The sequence below is a fragment of the Babylonia areolata genome, chromosome 26 (genome assembly GCF_041734735.1).
Source record: "Babylonia areolata isolate BAREFJ2019XMU chromosome 26, ASM4173473v1, whole genome shotgun sequence".
NCBI classification, from domain to species: domain Eukaryota; kingdom Metazoa; phylum Mollusca; class Gastropoda; order Neogastropoda; family Buccinidae; genus Babylonia; species Babylonia areolata.
In genome coordinates this window covers 43,049,256-43,068,026 of record NC_134901.1, presented here as the reverse complement: position 1 = coordinate 43,068,026, position 18,771 = coordinate 43,049,256, and the positions used below count along the sequence as shown (strand labels likewise).

At 45.1% G+C, this 18,771-nt stretch overlaps 1 protein-coding gene and 1 long non-coding RNA gene across 3 annotated transcripts; one reads left to right on the top strand and one right to left on the bottom strand.

Annotated features, from left to right (window-relative positions):
• The first annotated feature begins 2,092 nt into the window (after positions 1-2,092).
• On the top strand, positions 2,093-3,899 carry LOC143300161 (uncharacterized). Its single transcript, XR_013057626.1, has 2 exons — positions 2,093-3,446; positions 3,595-3,899. It is a non-coding gene; the product is annotated as an uncharacterized LOC143300161 (long non-coding RNA).
• A 1,275-nt stretch (positions 3,900-5,174) lies between these two features.
• LOC143300160 (uncharacterized) lies at positions 5,175-16,523 on the bottom strand. 2 transcript variants are annotated; one of them, XM_076613708.1, is made up of 5 exons: positions 16,402-16,523; positions 12,710-13,777; positions 11,423-12,327; positions 9,131-9,303; positions 5,175-8,181 (listed from the first exon to the last, which is right to left on the bottom strand). In XM_076613708.1, exons 2-5 carry the CDS (start codon positions 13,513-13,515, stop codon positions 7,984-7,986), a joined length of 2,082 nt encoding a protein of 693 aa, XP_076469823.1. In that variant the 5' UTR covers positions 13,516-13,777; positions 16,402-16,523; the 3' UTR covers positions 5,175-7,983. The 2 variants fall into 2 exon arrangements, with proteins under 2 accessions (XP_076469823.1, XP_076469824.1); XM_076613709.1 differs by lacking the exons at positions 5,175-8,181; positions 9,131-9,303 and adding an exon at positions 10,410-11,275.
• Between the last annotated feature and the right edge of the window lie 2,248 nt (positions 16,524-18,771).

Below are 18,771 nucleotides of genomic sequence, written 5' to 3'. Positions count from 1 at the left end.
ACTGTGTGACACTGTGTGGTCACCGCTGTGTACTGTGTGACACTGTGTGGTCACCGCTGTGTACTGTGTTGTCACCGTTGTGTACTGTGTGACACTGTGTGGTCACCGCTGTGTACTGTGTGACACTGTGTGGTCACCGCTGTGTACTGTGTGACACTGTGTGGTCACCGCTGTGTACTGTGTGACACTGTGGTCACCGCTGTGTACTGTGTGGTCACCGCTGTGTACTGTGTGACACTGTGGTCACCGCTGTGTACTGTGTGGTCACCGCTGTCTACTGTGTGACACTGTGGTCACCGCTGTGTACTGTGTGGTCACCGCTGTCTACTGTGTGACACTGTGGTCACCGCTGTGTACTGTGTGGTCACCGCTGTGTACTGTGTGACACTGTGTGGTCACCGCTGTGTACTGTGTGGTCACCGCTGTGTACTGTGTGACACTGTGTGGTTACCGCTGTGTACTGTGTGACACTGTGTGGTCACCGCTGTGTACTGTGTGACACTGTGTGGTTACCGCTGTGTACTGTGTGACACTGCGTGGTCACCGCTGTGTACTGTGTGACACTGTGTGGTCACCGCTGTGTACTGTGTGGTCACCGCTGTGTACTGTGTGGTCACCGCTGTGTACTGTGTGGTCACCGCTGTGTACTGTATGACACTGTGTGGTCACCGCTGTGTACTGTGTGGTCACCGCTGTGTACTGTATGACACTGTGTGGTCACCGCTGTGTACTGTGTGGTCATCGCTGTGTAATGTGTGACATTGTGTGGTCACCGCTGTGTACTGTGTGGTCACCGCTGTGTGCTGTGTGACACTATGTGGTCACCGCTGTGTACTGTGTGGTCACCGCTGTGTGCTGTGTGACACTGCGTGGTCACTTCTGTGTACTGTGTGACACTGCGTGGTCACTTCTGTGTACTGTGCGACACTGTGTGGTCACTTCTGTGTACTGTGTGACACTGCGTGGTCACTTCTGTGTACTGTGCGACACTGTGTGGTTACCGCTGTGTACTGTGTGACACTGTGTGGTCACCGCTGTGTACTGTGTGGTTAGCGCTGTGTACTGTGTGACACTGTGTGGTCACCGCTGTGTACTGTGTGGTTAGCGCTGTGTACTGTGTGACACTGTGTGGTCACCGCTGTGTACTGTGTGGTTAGCGCTGTGTACTGTGTGACACTGTGTGGTCACCGCTGTGTACTGTGTGACACTGTGTGGTCACCGCTGTGTACTGTGTGGTCACCGCTGTGTACTGTGTGACACTGTGTAGTCACCGCTGTGTACTGTGTGACACTGTGTGGTCACCGCTGTGTACTGTGTGACACTGTGTGGTCACCGCTGTGTACTGTGTGACACTGTGGTCGCCGCTGTGTACTGTGTGGTCACCGCTGTGTGCTGTGTGACACTGCGTGGTCACTTCTGTGTACTGTGTGACACTGCGTGGTCACTTCTGTGTACTGTGCGACACTGTGTGGTCACTTCTGTGTACTGTGTGACACTGCGTGGTCACTTCTGTGTACTGTGCGACACTGTGTGGTCACCGCTGTGTACTGTGTGACACTGTGGTCGCCGCTGTGTACTGTGTGGTCACCGCTGTGTACTGTGTGGTCACCGCTGTGTACTGTGTGACACTGTGTGGTCACCGCTGTGTACTGTGTGACACTGTGTGGTCACCGCTGTGTACTGTTTGACACTGTGTGGTCACCGCTGTGTACTGTGTGACACTGTGTGGTCACCGCTGTGTACTGTGTGACACTGTGTGGTCACCGCTGTGTACTGTGTGACACTGTGTGGTCACCGCTGTGTACTGTGTGGTCACCGCTGTGTACTGTGTGACACTGCGTGGTCACCGCTGTGCAGTGTGTGACATTGTGTGGTCACTTCTGTGTTATTCGGACACACCAAATAAATGAAAATGTTTTCTATGATTTGAGTTTGCTGATGAAATGTTGGTCAGATTGTTGATCGTGTGATTCATGCTGACAGACATGTGGATGAATTCACACACACACACACACACACACACACACACACACACGAGAGAGAGAGAGAGAGAGAATAAATCGAAAAACAAATGCAAACGCAGACGACATGATTCCTTCATCTTTATTTTCTCTGTTTCTGTTGCCAGTGTGCAGTGTGCTCTCTTTGCGTTGTGCTGTGTTACGTTGCGTTGTGTCGCTTTGTGTTGTGTTGAAATCTTATTGCACTGAAATGTGTAGTATTGTATTATATTGTTTTGCAGCACAATCAAATGGTACCATATTTTCTTGCGTTTTATTTCATACTTTTCCATTCTGTTTTGTGACACCGTGTACAACTAGGTGGTACAGCAAGTTGTATCTGAGAAAAGGTGTGTGTGTGTGTGTGTGTGTGTGTGTGTGTAGGGGGCAGGGGCAGGGTGGGGGGTATAACTGCGCCACAGCAAAGCACAAAGAAAGTTGACGAAAAGAAGCCATCCACCTCCAAACTGAGGAAACAGCACGAAACGCATCAAACGAAAAAAAATGCCTCTTCACGTCTAAAGAAGAGATCTACAACGAAAACTCACGGCAGGAGCACGTTTGGTAATGTTTCACTTTAGTTGTGTTCCGCGTTGCCAGGTGTCTAAGGCATTCTACAGACGGGACAGCATGGTGACGGTTTTCTGGTTTGCTGCCCTGGCGCTGGCTGCTAGTTCATCCGACGACCTGTCTGTGAAAGGCTGAAGTCGCCAGACAGCAAGCGTTCATAGTTGCCAGTCGATATTCAGAGATGTGCACATGGAGTATTCAACACATCTTTCATAAACAATGGTTACCTTGTCGATGATCGCCGACGTGAATGTATCCAGAAAACTGTAAGTGTTTTTGTTGTCATCCCATAACATGCTGGATCATGACGCGACAGGTAATCCAGTTATTTGACGTTATCCGTCAATGTAGCTAATTATTTCATTGTCTTCATCCAGCTAAGTCTTAGTATTTCGTTGACTTTGCAATCGGGTTAAGGTGTTTTAATGGATGTTATGGACAAAGTCCGTGTCTCATTGATGTTTTACGTCAGTTCAGCAATCCGTGTTGATGTCTTAGGTCAGCCCAGCAATCTAACCGATGTTATAGATTAGTCTGTCATGTGTCTTATAGATCAGTCCGTGTGTCTCATTGACGTTATATGCCAACACGTGTGTCCTTCTGACGTAATGGTCATTATATGTGTCTTACTGACGTAACACGTCAATCCATGTCTTACTGACGTAATAGGTCAGTCCATGTGTCTTGCTGACGTAATTGGTCATTACATGTGTCTTACTGACGGAATTGGTCAGTCCATGTGTCTTATTAACATATGTCAGTCCATGTGTCTTACTGACGTAATAGGTCAGTCCATGTGTCTTACTGACGTATTAGGTCAGTCCATGTGTCTTACTGACGTAATTACTCATTTCTTTTGTCTTACTGACGTATTAGGTCAGTCCATGTGTCTTGCTGACGTAATTGGTCATTACATGTGTCTTGTTAACATAATAGGTCAGTCCATGTGTCTTACTGACGTATCAGGTCAGTCCATGTGTCTTACTGACGTAATTACATTTATTTTGTCTTACTGACGTATTAGGTCATTCCATGTGTCTTACTGACGTAATTGGTCATTACATGACGTAATAGGTCAGTCCATGTGTCTTACTGACGTAATACGTCATTACATGTGTCTTACTGATGTAATTGGTCATTACATTTTCTTACTGACGTAATAGGTCAGTCCATGTGTCTTACTGACGTAATTGGTCATTACTTGTTGTGTCTTACTGACGTAACTGGTCATGACACGTGTCTTACTGACACAATAGGTAAGTCCATGTGTCTTACTGACGTAATTGGTCAGTCCATCTGTGTTACTGACATAATTGGTCATTACATGTGTCTCACTGACGTAAAAGGTAATTACATGTGTCTTACCCACGTAATTGATCATTACATGTGTCTTACTGGCGTATAAGGTCAGTCCATGTGTCTTACTGACGTAATTGGTCATTACATTTGTCTTACTGACATAATAGGTCAGTCCATGTGTCTTACTGACGTAATAGGTCAGTCCATGTGCCTTACTGACATAATAGGTCAGTCCATGTGTCTTACTGACGTAATAGGTCAGTCCATGTGCCTTACTGACATAATAGGTCAGTCCATGTGTCTTACTGACGTAATAGGTCAATCCATGTGTCTTACTGACATAATAGGTCAGTCCATGTGTCTTACTGACGTAATAGGTCAGTCCATGTGCCTTACTGACATAATAGGTCAGTCCATGTGTCTTATTGACGTAATTGGTCATTACATGTGTCTTACTGACAGAATAGGTCAGTCCATGTGTCTTACTGACGTAATTGGTCATTACATATGTCTTACTAACGGAATAGGTCAGTCCATGTGTCTTACTGACTTAATTGATCAGCGCATGTGTCTTACTGACGTAATTGGTCAGCCCATATGTCTTACTAAACGTCATATGTCAGTCCATGTGTCTTACTAACGTAATTGGTCATTACATGTGTCTTACTGACGTAATAGGTCAGTCCATGTCTTACTGACGTAATAAGTCAGTCCATGTGTCTTACGGACGCAATTGGTCATTACATGTGTCTTACGGACGGAATAGGCCAGCCTTTGTGTCTTACTGACGTAACAGGTCAGTCCATGAGTCTTACTGACGTAATTGGTCATTGCATGCGTCTTTGTGACACTATAGCTCAGTTCATGTGCTCTGTTGACGTTATTGGTCAGTCCAGCAATAATCTTCTGATTCAGTTCATGTGTCTTACTGACGTAACTGGTCATTACATGTGTCTTACTGACGTAATAGGTCAGTCCATGTGTCTTACTGACGTAATTGGTCAGCGCATGTGTCTTACTGACGTAATTGGTCAGCCCATGTGTCTTACTAAACGTAATATGTCAGTCCATGTGTCTTACTGACGTAATTGGTCATTACATGTGTCTTACTGACGGAATAGGTCAGTCCATGTCTTACTGACGTAATAGGTCAGTCCATGTGTCTTACGGACGTAATCGGTCATTACATGTGTCTTACGGACGGAATAGGTCAGCCTATGTGTCTTACTGACGTAATAGGTCATTGCATGTGTCTTAGTGACACTATAGCTCAGTTCATGTGCTCTGTTGACGTTATTGGTCAGTCCAGCAATAATCTTCTGATTCAGTCCATGTGTCTTACGGACGTAATCGGTCATTACATGTGTCTTACGGACGGAATAGGTCAGCCTATGTGTCTTACTGACGTAATAGGTCAGTCCATGAGTCTTACTGACGTAATTGGTCATTGCATGTGTCTTAGTGACACTATAGCTCAGTTCATGTGCTCTGTTGACGTTATTGGTCAGTCCAGCAATAATCTTCTGATTTCATAGGTGAGTCTGTGTGTCTTACTGACGTTATAGTTCAGTCCAACAATCTTACTGACGTCATAGTCAGTCAGTCCATGTGTCTTACTGACACCGTATGTCAGTGCATGTGTCTTACTGGCGATGTAGGCCACCCAACAATCTTATGAATGTTGTACGGCAGTCCATGCTGACGTTGTAATTCAGTTCATGTGTCTTATTGACTGACATTACAGGTCAGTCCAGCAGTCTTATTGACGTCATAGGTCAGTCTAGCAATCTTACTGACGTTGTAGGTCATCCAGCAATCGTACTGACATAATTGATTCGTCCCGCTATTTCAGTGATATTACCGGCCTGTCAAGGAGTCCTACTATTGTACTGTTATCCACATGTTGTGCTGACGTCTTCATACTACAGTGTATGTGATGCACTGAAATCACAGTTCTGTCCTGGCATCTCATAGACGTTATAATTCTCATTGACGTTATAGCGCAATTCAGGCATCTCTTTGGTGTCCCAATTCAGTCAAGGTATTTCATAGACGTTATATTCAGTCCTGGTACCTGGCTGACTCAAAAGGATATCTCAGGTACTTCAGAAGGCCTGTATAAGTGTCGCATTGATGTTATTAGTCAGCATAAGTGCCTCTTGACATTTGAGGTCAGTACAGGTGTATATGTGGTGTTATAAGTCACTCGGGTGTTTACTGACGTCACAGATCAACCAAGTAGTTTCAGTGATGTTACAGGTCAATCAGGTATCGTACTGACATGACAGGTCAGTCTAGATATTTCCGAGACAACATAGGTCACTCAGGTGTCTTACTGATGCCACAGATAAGTCCAGGTGTCTCAGAGATGTTACTGGTCAGTCACTCAGATATCATATTCACGTTATAGGTCAGTCCAGGTATTTTGGCAACGCTATACGTCACTCAGATGTGACACTAGCATAATATACCAGTCCAGGTGTCTCGTTGACACAAAAGGTCAGGTCAGTCCAGGTATCTTATTGATGTGAGAGGTCAGTCCAGGTGTTTTGTTGACGTATAGGTCACTCAGACGTTCACGCAAATGTTATAGGTCATTCAGGTGTTATACTGACGATATAGTCACTTTTTGAGATCCATTGACGTCATGTCCCTTAGGCCAATCAAATTACGTTATAGACCAGACCACGTAGATAATTGACATCATAAGTCTGTTTAGGTAATACGTTTGAGTGTCTATGTTGTTTTTTCAGTCCATGTTCGGTGTTTTCAATCTCAACACGTTTGTTTCAGTCGCCATGTTCTTGTTTCAACCTCAGCCTGCATATATTCCAATCTCTACTTGCATGGTTCAGTCTCTGCCTGTATATTCCAGTCTCTGCATGCATGTTTCAGTGTCTACCTGAATGTTCCAATCTCTGCTTACACGTTTCAAGGTCTACCTGTAAGGTCCTATCTCTGCTGAAAGGTTTCAATATGTACCTATACCTACCTATCTTATACATATTATTATCAATAGTAGTAGTTCTTTTTATGTATTTATCTATTATTTATTTACTTTTTTTCTCAAGGCCTGACTAAGCGCATTGGGTTACGCTGCTGGTCAGGCATCTGCTTGGCAGATGTGGTGTAGCGTATATGGATTTGTCCGAACGCAGTGACGCCTCCTTGAGCCGCTGAAAATGAAAACTGAAACCTATAAGTTCCAGTCTCTACTTACATGATTCAATCTCTACTTACAAAATTTCATTCTCTACACGTTTGTTTCAGTTCATGTGTCGTGGTTTTGATCTCACCTGACTTTTCCAGGCGTGTTTGATTCAGTCTCTGCGTTTTCGTTTCAGTCTCTTCGTGTTTCATTCTCTACTTACGGGTTTCAATCTGTCTCCAAAGATTGTCAACACAGTCGGTACTTTTTAGATGAAATTCGTGCTGAAACTGTATGAATATACGTCACTCTTTTCTCACAGCCTGTGAGGTACAGCTCATGGTAGGAACGCAAGTGAGCTGGTGGCGACAAAAGGTGGACACAGCACTGCAACAGTAACTCAGTCCCCCACAATACAAGCACAAAAAATCGATAATCGATAAAAGAAAATAGCACAAACAGTAAAGGAAAGAGGGCAGTGCTATACTGCAGGAAACAAAAGGCAGTCCGCCTTTTCGGCAGATATCGAAGCAGAACTAATGGCCCTTCAGTGAAACTGAATCCTCTGTGAAGGACACAAAGCTAAGCATAGATATATAGGTGTTCCAAAAGTTTGTAATCAATGTAAGAATGGACATTTACCAATGACATTTTGATAAAACATGTTAAAATGACGCCCCCTATATTTTTATTTATTTTACAGATGCGGTCAATACTCTCGTTAGACTTCGATATGTTCCTCCAACATTTTCATTACCTGGGAAAAAAAAAAGAAGAAAAAAATGTAGGAAATCGCTGACTCCAGACATTTCAATGGTGGAAAAAAAAAAACCGAAAAAAAAGAAACATCACACGACTCATTCAAGAACCGCAGTCCTAGGTCCACGCATGACCTGGCACTGTGGCAGGGGGGGGGGCAGCAGCACGTTCACAACGAGGTCACTGACAGGTGCACGTGCCGCTGACTCACGTGAAGACGAAGACGACGCCGGCGACGAAGGTGGCGGCGATGGTGTAGTAGAGGGGCGAGGCGGGGTTCCCGGTGGAGAAGATGAGGGGGCCGGTCATGGAGGACACCAGGATGTTGGACAGAGGGATCATGGAGGTCACCAGAGCCATGGTGCTGCCCACGTTGGCCTGGCCCTCCCCGTCCCCCGCCCGCGCCTGAAATAGGGTGTGGGGGTTGGGGGTGGGGGCTTTGTCGTCACTGTCATCACTGTTGTCGTCATCATCATTGCCGTCACCGTCATCATCATTATCGTCACAAGCGTCGTCATTGTCATCACAACCTTCATCATTGTCGTCACCGTCATCATCGTCGTCACCGTCTTCAGTACTGTCACAACATTCATCATTTTCTTCACGATCATCGTCATTATCGTCACCATCATCATCACTGTCGTCACAACCATCATCATTGTCTTCACAACCGTCGTCATTGTTGTCACCGTCATCATTGTCGTCACAACCATCATCGTTTCAGTCGCAACCATCATCGCTGTCCTCACCGTCATCACTATTGTCGTCACCGTCATCATCAATGTCGTCACAACCATCATCATTATCGTCACTGTCATCACTATGGTTGTCACCATCATCATCATTGTCGTCACAATCATTATCACTGTCGTCACCGTCATCATCATTGTCGTCACCGTCATCATCATTGTCATTACAACCATCATCATCATTGTCATTACAACCATCATCATTGTCATCACCGTCATCAATATTGTTATTACAACCACCATCATTGTCATCACCGTCATCATCATTGTCATCACCGTCATCATCGTTGTCGTCACTGTCATCATCATTGTCATTACAATCATCACCATTGTCATTACAACCATCATCATTGTCGTCACCGTCATCATCATTGTCGTCCTCGTCATCATCATTGTCCCGTCATCATCGTCGTCACTGTCATCATCACTGTCATTACAACCATCATCATTGTCGTCACATTCATCGTCAATTTCATCAAAATTATCACTATTATCATTAGCTTGGCATTATCATAAGACAGACAGGCAGACACAGCTACAGACAGACATTGACAGACAGACACAGACAGACAGAGTCAGGCAGACGGACAGAGGCCAACACTGACCTCTTCCTGACAGATCTCATTGGCCAGCATAAAGGGGATGGTGTACATGGCTGACCGGAAGACACCCACGGCAGTGGAGGTCAGGTAGTACACCCCGATGTGGTCGGTCATCAGCAGTGCCAGCAGACAGCCCGCCTGAAGGCAGCACACCACCACACACTCCATCTTGGGACCTGCAGACAACGGTACACGCTTACTGTGGGTTCCAACGGTCCTTTGTCTACATATGGCACGATACAAATGTCTACAAATGGCACGATACAAAGTCTACAAATGGCACGATACAAATGTCTACAAGTGACTCGATACAAATGTGGTGTGTTCTACAGGACTGAATTCCCCTTCACCCCTTTTGAAGAAGAGAACTTGATAAACAGGAAAATCAAGCGATAAATGAAAAATAATAACAACACTCGTGTGTCGAGTACATCGTATTAGTAATGCATTTTCTATCAACAGTGCCACACTCATATTTCAAAATGATAAGTTATGCGTTCTCTATCAACAATGCGACACTGCTACCCCACTCATATTCATAATGATAATTATGTAATGCATTCTCCACCAACAACACGACACGATGACCCCACTCATATTTCACAATATTATGTAATGCATTTTCTACCAACAATGCGAAACTATTATCCCACTTATATTTCAAAATGATAAGTATTGCCATCAATGCGACACTACTTCCCCACTCTTTTTTTTTTTTTTTTCAAAATGCATTTATACACACGTTCAAAACATACAATCAATAAAATTGCCACGGAATATAACGACGAGAGTGACAATGAAATTACATCTGTATACTCTTTATGAAATGCTATGAAATTGATTTACATATTGTATTTTCAAATTCATAAGACACATCCACGATTACTTGAAAACACGAGCGTGTTGTCCATACTTGGTGCATTCCTAAAAATAGCCAGTACAATTATTACACAGAGGATGGTTTAGGGCAAAAACCCCTTGAATATGATTTATTTTCTCTACAGTAATGTGAAACCGTGAATCAATTGCCAACAAAAATGATCAAATGGTTTAAATGACTGAAATGGATAACTAAGGGGAAAATATATCAAATACCAATGTCTGAGATTATATAAAGGACGAAACAGCATGGCCCTTTGTGAGTGAATGTATAGTCTAGGTAAGTTATTTATTAAGGCCAATCACTGAGGAAGGTATTTTTGTCTGTTAATTAATAAAATCAATTATCAAAAAAGACAACAGTAAGACACAGTCAGGTACATGGATGGACTAATCCTATTCGTTTTGGGCTATGTTGACTTCACTCACTGCTCACAGCTCTTTCAAAAAGCTATAACATTTAACTCATTTCTCTCCCATTCAAACACTAACGATGATGACAATGCACAACAAATTGCTCTGCCGAGTATTTCAAGATAAAAAGAGATAACAGTTAGTATGGCTTTTTGGTTTTTTTTGTGTGTTTTTGGTAGTCAGCAGGAGTCAGCCTTCAACCTGATTTGCAGGATAATGTGTTGTTGTTTGTTGGTTTGTTTTGTTGCTCCAGTGTTGCCCAGAGTCTACACCCGGAAGCCAGGAAGACAGGGATGAGCTTGTCTTTGTTCCCACAGACAGAAAATGTAAGGATGCCAGAGTCCTTTCTGTTCATTCTCTGTGCCATTCTGTGGCATGCCAATGTTCCTTTGCCCAGTCTACACAACTATGTGGTGCATCAAGGTCACCCTTCTGACAGCATATGAAAGGAGATTCTTGTTGGCAACAAAGCCACTCGTCTCTGGTGTATCTTTACAAAGCAGTTGCGGGTACTGTCCCCTCTCTCTTCGTCTGTCACGGACGTGTATTTGGGTTCAGGTTGTTCGCCAATTCCTGTGGTGACTGAAGGTTTTGATGTGACAATACTGTTATCCAGACAGCAGGTAGAAGAAGAAGACAGTGTTATGTTCGTGAGATTTGCCTCTACTGTCACCAGTACTCTGGTACTTGGTGAATATCACGTGCGATACCGTTGTTACCTCCCCTCTTACCAACATGTGATTGTGTGGTTACCTCTGTTCTTACCAGCAGGGGGTGCTGCAGTTTACCTCTATCCTTACTATCTGTGTGTGGGAAGCAAACCAAGTGCAGGGACTCGCAAGGAAGTCTTCTCCTCTGGTGAACAAAAAAAGGTCAAGGTTACACACACTGTCAAATGGTCATTCAGCCTCTTCAATAATAGGGCAAGTCATCACACAGCATTCGTCAACAGACAGGACGGGTTACAAAATCAAAAGGTCATCACGCGCTCATAAAACATACCTGCAACGGTCAGCACTTTTTTCTGCAAGAAGTTGACAACGACATAGATACCGTTGAGGAGGAGGACACCGGAAGAGCCTGTGAGCATGCCCTGCTGATAGGCGGCATATGACTGGCTGTCGGGGTCGGCGTCCGGGTCACCGTGGTAGATGACCTTGCCGAGGTAGTCGGTGATACAGACGTTGAAGGACTGCCAGGCGCCGCACATGAAGAACATGGAGATGCAGATGAGGGCCAGTCGGCGGGAGGACCTGCTGCACCACCTGCCGCCCCCCCGGGAAGGGGACAGCTCCGCAGCGTGCTCCGGGTCACACCCTCCTCTCTCGCTGTCTCTTTCCACCGACACAGAGCCGTGGTCTTCAATGGCGTAGTAGACAATGGAGTTGGAGGCGAACATCTTGGCCCGTCTGATTTCCTGCTCGGTTGAAGCGCCGTGCAGTGTGCGCGAAAGGTGCCGGGAACGCCGCTCGTGAACGGAGCCGCTTTCCAGCAGGCGGGCAGTGTCTGAGGACATCCGGGACTCGCAGGACGAGGCCAGGTGGTAGTCTGACACGCTGAGATCCAGTCTGGAGAAAGCCGGGCGGCCTGGCTGCAGACGGCAGGGGTGACCGCACAGGTCATCGTGATGACTGGAGCCTTGCAGAGCGTCGTCAGCCACAGGCAGGGTCTCACTCTCCACCAGCAGCTGTGACGTGGACTCCGCCCTCTGCCCCGCTGTCTCAGGGTCCTCCTCCTCTATCGTGCCGTAGCTAGGGTGTTTGGGCGAGGTGACGTCACTGAGGGCAGCCTTGTGGTGTGGGTGGGGGGAGGGGCTGGGGGCGGAGAGGAGGGTGGTGAGCACGCACAGCACCGTCAGACAGATGAAGATGCCGCACTGCAGCAGGGCTCTGCCAGGAACCGTGTCTCTGGAACAGCAAGCACAGGGTGAGGTTTTTCTCTTTTCTTTCCCCATCATCAAAGATGGTCAGAATTTGGAATGTGAAAATGTCTTGGTCGACACAGTTACCGGGACTTTCCGTAATTTCTTTAGATGAGAAAACGTCAGTGCTGGTGGGTCAGAACAGTGGAGACTGTTGATAAGTACCTTCTGTTTATGGCCAGCAGTTCTTACCACGCTTACAACAATCCCACCTCTGTGCTGAATGTATTAATCTGACCGTTGTCTGTTCAGATAACACTGCAATGGCAGGTTCGCACACAGCCACACACACACACACACACACGCACGCACACACACAGAGCCACACACACACGCACACACACACACACACACACGCACACACTCACAGTACAGTGTCCTGGGCGAGGATGGCAGGCAGGTCGGTGACCCCCAGGAGCGCCGTCACACAGCCGCCCAGTGCCGACATCTGCACGCCCACCACCAGCAGCGACACGTGCTGTGCGGGGCGCGTGCAGCCCAGCACGAAGCTCTTCTGGCTGGAGTTGTTGAGGTCGTTGCCCATGTCGATGAAGGCGAAGCCCAGGATGGCCAGCACACCAGCCAGGGGAATGGCCAGGCCCAGAGGGTCCGTCACCCAGTCAGGGAGGGAGGGGTCCTTGTTCCCCGGGCCCTGCAGCGAGTCCTCTTCCTCTGGCGGTGAGGTCAGCCCTTGGGGACCAGAAGCTCTGTCCTGGGCTGCCGCTGCTTCCGCCGCTGTCCCCTCAGATTGCACAGACCCGTGTAGTGCTTGTGCGGCTCTCAGGACAGCAGTGGCTGAGTCAAGCTGTAGCGGGGAGGACTCTGTGTCTGCGGTTCCCTCATAGCTGTGTCCTGTGGAGCTGGGCGGGAAGACAGAGGTGGGGGCCATGACAGAGGCGTTCCCCTGTCCCCCTCCCGCCTCCCTGACCCCTGGCCCCAGCCACGTGTGCAGCCCACAGCCCGAGATGACCAGAGAAAACCCGGCCAGGAACACCAGGGCGGAGAACACGACCGCCGGCTTCTTCCGTCCGTGAGGGTTGCTGCCCCTGTCGCTGAGGCAGCCCAGCAGGGGCAGCCCCACGACGGCCATGGATCCTGACAGACATCCCGGGAGGGTGACGGAGGTGACGGGCACTCCCAGGGTCTGCAGGGTGGGCAGCATCACCAGCTGCATCAGCACCAGACCCCCGTCACTGGCCAGCAGTCCGGCGCTGAGCGCCACCTGCCGGAAGACGCTGACTTCCTGTCCATCATCAGGGAGGTCGGGCAGGGGGTGGAGGGGGTCCTTGCTGGGCTGGGACGCCGGGCGTTTGGCGAGGTGGGTCTTGACATCGTCATCTCTGTTGTTGTTGTTGGTGGTGGTGATGATAGGATCTTTAGGGGGCCATTAACTGAACGGCCTTCTGTTGGTGTGTGTTCGCTGGACTTGTGACAAACTGCAACAATGGTACAAAAACCTGACATCAAAGCATAAAATTTCGCTTCCGATTTTGCCGTTTACATTTGAAACTATGAATTATTGCCATAGAAACTGTGTGTGGCTGCTTCATAAGATCTTCCAGTAAAGTTATCCGTGCCTTTCTTGAGACCTATAAGTTTCAGATTGATCCGGATTCATGGGAAATGTGAAAACCGACCAGCGATTCTGCCGAAGGACAGGTTTAAAAAAATGGCATGTACTCTTGAATACCAACAATGTTTCAGTGGTCTGTAATCAACAGACTGCAAGTCAATGAAGCCGTGTTTCCCGTATTATTAACGGTTTATTTCGTTGAGGCCATTTCCGGGATTCCGAAAACACCATATTAGCGAATCCCAGTTGCAGTGGCGTCGGCGATGCTTTGTGAATGGACAGGCGTGACCTCGATTTTCTTGTTCGCAATTAAATGGAAAGAAATGCAAATTCTGGAAAGAACACATACAGTGACAAATACTTCATCATCGACGTGTTTACTGCACCATGTGAATCGTTTAAAGTGTATACTCAGTTAACTAGAATGAACATAAAAGAGAAATTGAATCGACCGTGTCGTACTTTCCCGGCGGGTGCAACTAAACTTGTACATCTATCTAGATCCAGAGAAAAGTTGTAGTAGTAGTGTAGTAGTAGTAGTAGTAGTAATGTAGGGACTGGTATTTGACTGCCTAGGCCTCACGGCCTTTTTTTATGTCCCCTTCAATATCGGTCTCCTTTTATTTGTGGGATACATATATGTTTTCTTTTACATGTTCTGTAAATCACTCGTCAAAGTCAGTAAATTTTTCTTTTAAATTGATGTTCATGTCAAGGAGATTTTTGAACACATTAGTATTTTGTGCAAGTTTAGTTTCGATTGGTAGTGCATTCCATATTTGTGCAATTCTGTTAGCTAATGAATTTTTCCTTAGGTTAGTATTACAGTGCTCTTTACACATTTTCATCATTGAATTTCTTGTATTCTCATAATCTGACATTCTAAAAATATTATTCACATTGACTTCATTATAGCAATTTAATATAAATCAATGAATGCAGACTTTAGTATATAAGTCTCTGTTGATAGCTCATAGATCTGCATTCTTTTAATATTTTAGTCGCTCTTCTTTATACCCTTTCTATAGCTACAGATTGTCACTTGAGGTATGGGTGCCACACAATATTATCATAATTATTTCACTTGTGATCTAACTAATGCTTTATACAGTTTAAGAAATATAACTTTATCTAAATAGGTAAATGTTCTCTTAATTATTCCTATCATCTGGTTGGCTTTATTATATTCTGTATATGTATGTCAGAAGATAGTTTATTATAAAAAAAAATATGCCAAGGTCTTTCTCAATTTGACAGTTTTCAATGTCCTGTGTTGTGTCTTCTATTATCATATGGTATTTGTTTTCTGGATTTTTTCTTCCCATGTGCATTACTTTACACTTTGATACGTTAAGATATAGATTCCATCTATCAGTCCAGTTTTGTAACTTATATAAGTCCTTTTGTAGTGTAGTATTATTTTGTGCATTGCCGTAAAGTTTAGTATCATCCGCAAATATTTTGCATTTGCTTTCTATACTTTCAGGAAGATCATTTATGTATATTGTAAAAAGCACTTGGCCAAGTATGCTACATTGTGGTATACCACTAACAACATTTTTCGTTTCGTTTTTTCTTGCACATATTTCCAAAATATTTTAGGACTTTGCTTACATTTTTTGGCTAAATGTTGTAGCGTGATTGCGCCGATAGCCACGTCTCCTTTACCGCGGACTTTAAAGAATTCTTATTGCCCTTTAATTATTTTTGAAATGCTGGAGATACACCAAAATAATATGATTTAAACATTGTCATCTCTTCGAATTCCACAATCGATTTATCACCCTTAAAAAAGCATGTTTGAATGTTAATTTTTGGATGCCCTTCATGGATCCGCAATGATGCAGTGAGTAAGACAATTTCTTCCCTCCTGAACATGCTGGGTTCGAATCTGCGCTCAGACCTTTAAAATTTTTTTTTTTTTTTTTTTTTACCCGTAGCTTTATAATCAATACAGAACACAGTTTAACGATTTTTTTTTTTTTAGTGCATCACAAGTGAGTCTTGAAGGCCTTGCCTGTCTTGTTTGTTTGCTATAAGCAACAGGGACGCATTGAAACTCTGCAGGCAGATTTTCTCCGCGGAAATGAATAAAAAGTCGACTGAAAGGCACCAAGTACACAGGCGTGTTCTGTATATACCAGGGTTGATCTAAATGTTTGGTTGACCCTTTTGAACTGTTTACAGTAAATACTTTTAACTTCCAAATATATAACAATACAAAACATTTGCCTCTGAAAAAAAAAAAAAAAAAAATACCCCCTCCTCCAAAGAGCTTGAAAAATATGCGCTACAGCAAGATGTCTCCATAAATATTTCAATACAATAAACATATTACATGTACTTGTCTAAAAAAAACAACAAAAAAAACAAAACAAAAAAACCCCAGCAACCCCTGTTCATAATACAACCCAATACAACCCAATCCAATCCAATCCTTTCTAGTACAAGACGAGACTGTGAAAGTCACCCCCTCCCTTGTCTCACCTCAGCAGGCGCCAGGTGTTGTAGCAGCGACGCCGAGCGAGTGTGGATGACGTGTGAGGATCAAAGTGATAGGTCGCCTCTGGCCTCACCCACTTATATAGCTGCTGGACGCTCCCCGAATTATCTGTCCCTGGTATGCCCACAAACTTGCGATCGTGAGCTGGCGGTATGGGCCGCACGTTAAAGCGGAACGTGGTTTTTTTTTGTTTTTTTTTTTCGCTTTGTGCAGATGTGTCGACGTCCGCTCTCTCCCCCCCCCCCCCCCACCCCAGTCCCCCACTCATCCCCGATCTCCCCCCCGCTCTTCCCCCCTCTCCCATCCCCCCCCCCTCCGTTCCTTCCCCCCAACACCTACCCCACTCCTCCGCTTCACCCCTCTTCACAAATACCCCCCCACCCCCCCTACTACCCCCACACACACCCACAACCCCCATCCCCCTGTGGTTCTTTCTTCGTTGACAGGAAAAAAGAGAGTTGATGTCGGTCTCTTCTGTCTGGTCTAAGCCTGTGGATGGCTTTTAATTCCGTAATCCATAACTGTGTATTGCGCACAGTATATTATGTCTGGTGTAAGCCTGTGGATGGCTTGTAATTCCGTGATCCATAGCTGTGTATTGCGCACAGTATATTATGTCTGGTGTAAGCCTATGAATGGCTTGTAATTCCGTAATCCATAACTGTGGATTGTGCACAGTATATTATGTCTGGTGTAAGCCTATTGGTGACTTGGAATTCCGTAATCCATAACTGTGGATTGTGCACAGTATATTATGTCTGGTGTAAGCCTATGAATGGCTTGGAATTCCGTAATCCATAGCTGTGTATTGCGCACAGCATATTGTGTCTGGTGTAAGCCTATGAATGGCTTGTACTTCCGTAATCCATAACTGTGGATTGTGCACAGTATATTATGTCTGGTGTAAGCCTATGAATGGCTTGGAATTCCGTAATCCATAACTGTGGATTGTGCACAGTATGTCTGGTGTAAGCCTATGAATGGCTTGGAATTCCGTAATCCATAGCAGTGTATTGCGCACAGTATATTATGTCTGGTGTAAGCCTATGAATGGCTTGGAATTCCGTAATCCATAGCAGTGTATTGCGCACAGTATATATGTCTGGTGTAAGCTTATGAATGGCTTGGAATTCCGTAATCCATAACTGTGTATTGCGCACAGCATATTGTGTCTGGTGTAAGCCTATGAATGGCTTGTACTTCCGTAATCCATAACTGTGTATTGCGCACAGCATATTATGTCTGGTGTAAGCTTATGAATGGCTTGGAATTCCGTAATCCATAGCTGTGTATTGCGCACAGCATATTGTGTCTGGTGTAAGCCTATGAATGGCTTGTAATTCCGTAATCCATAACTGTGTATTGCGCACAGCATATTGTGTCTGGTGTAAGCCTATGAATGGCTTGTACTTCCGTAATCCATAACTGTGTATTGCGCACAGCATATTATGTCTGGTGTAAGCTTATGAATGGCTTGGAATTCCGTAATCCATAGCTGTGTATTGCGCACAGTATATTATGTCTGGTGTAAGCCTATGAATGGCTTGTAATTTCGTAATCCATAACTGTGGATTGCGCACAGCATATTGTGTCTGGTGTAAGCCTATGAATGGCTTGTAATTCCGTAATCCATAACTGTGGATTGTGCACAGTATATTATGTCTGGTGTAAGCCTATGAATGGCTTGTAATTCCGTAATCCATAACTGTGGATTGTGCACAGTATATTATGTCTGGTGTAAGCCTATTGGTGACTTGGAATTCCGTAATCCATAACTGTGGATTGTGCACAGTATATTATGTCTGGTGTAAGCCTATGAATGGCTTGGAATTCCGTAATCCATAACTGTGTATTGCGCACAGTATATTATGTCTGGCGTAAGCCTATGAATGGCTTGGAATTCCGTAATCCATAACTGTGGATTGTGCACAGTATATTATGTCTGGTGTAAGCCTATGAATGGCTTGTAATTCCGTAATCCATAGCTGTGTATTGCGCACAGCATATTGTGTCTGGTGTAAGCCTATGAATGGCTTGTACTTCCGTAATCCATAGCTGTGTATTGCGCACAGCATATTGTGTCTGGTGTAAGCCTATGAATGGCTTGTAATTCCGTAATCCATAGCTGTGGATTGTGCACAGTATGTTATGTCTGGTGTAAGCCTATTGGTGACTTGGAATTCCGTAATCCATAACTGTGGATTGCGCACAGTATATTATGTTTGGTGTAAGCCTATGAATGGCTTGTAATTCCGTAATCCATAACTGTGTATTGCGCACAGTATATTATGTCTGGTGTAAGCCTATGAATGGCTTGGAATTCCGTAATCCATAACTGTGTATTGCGCACAGCA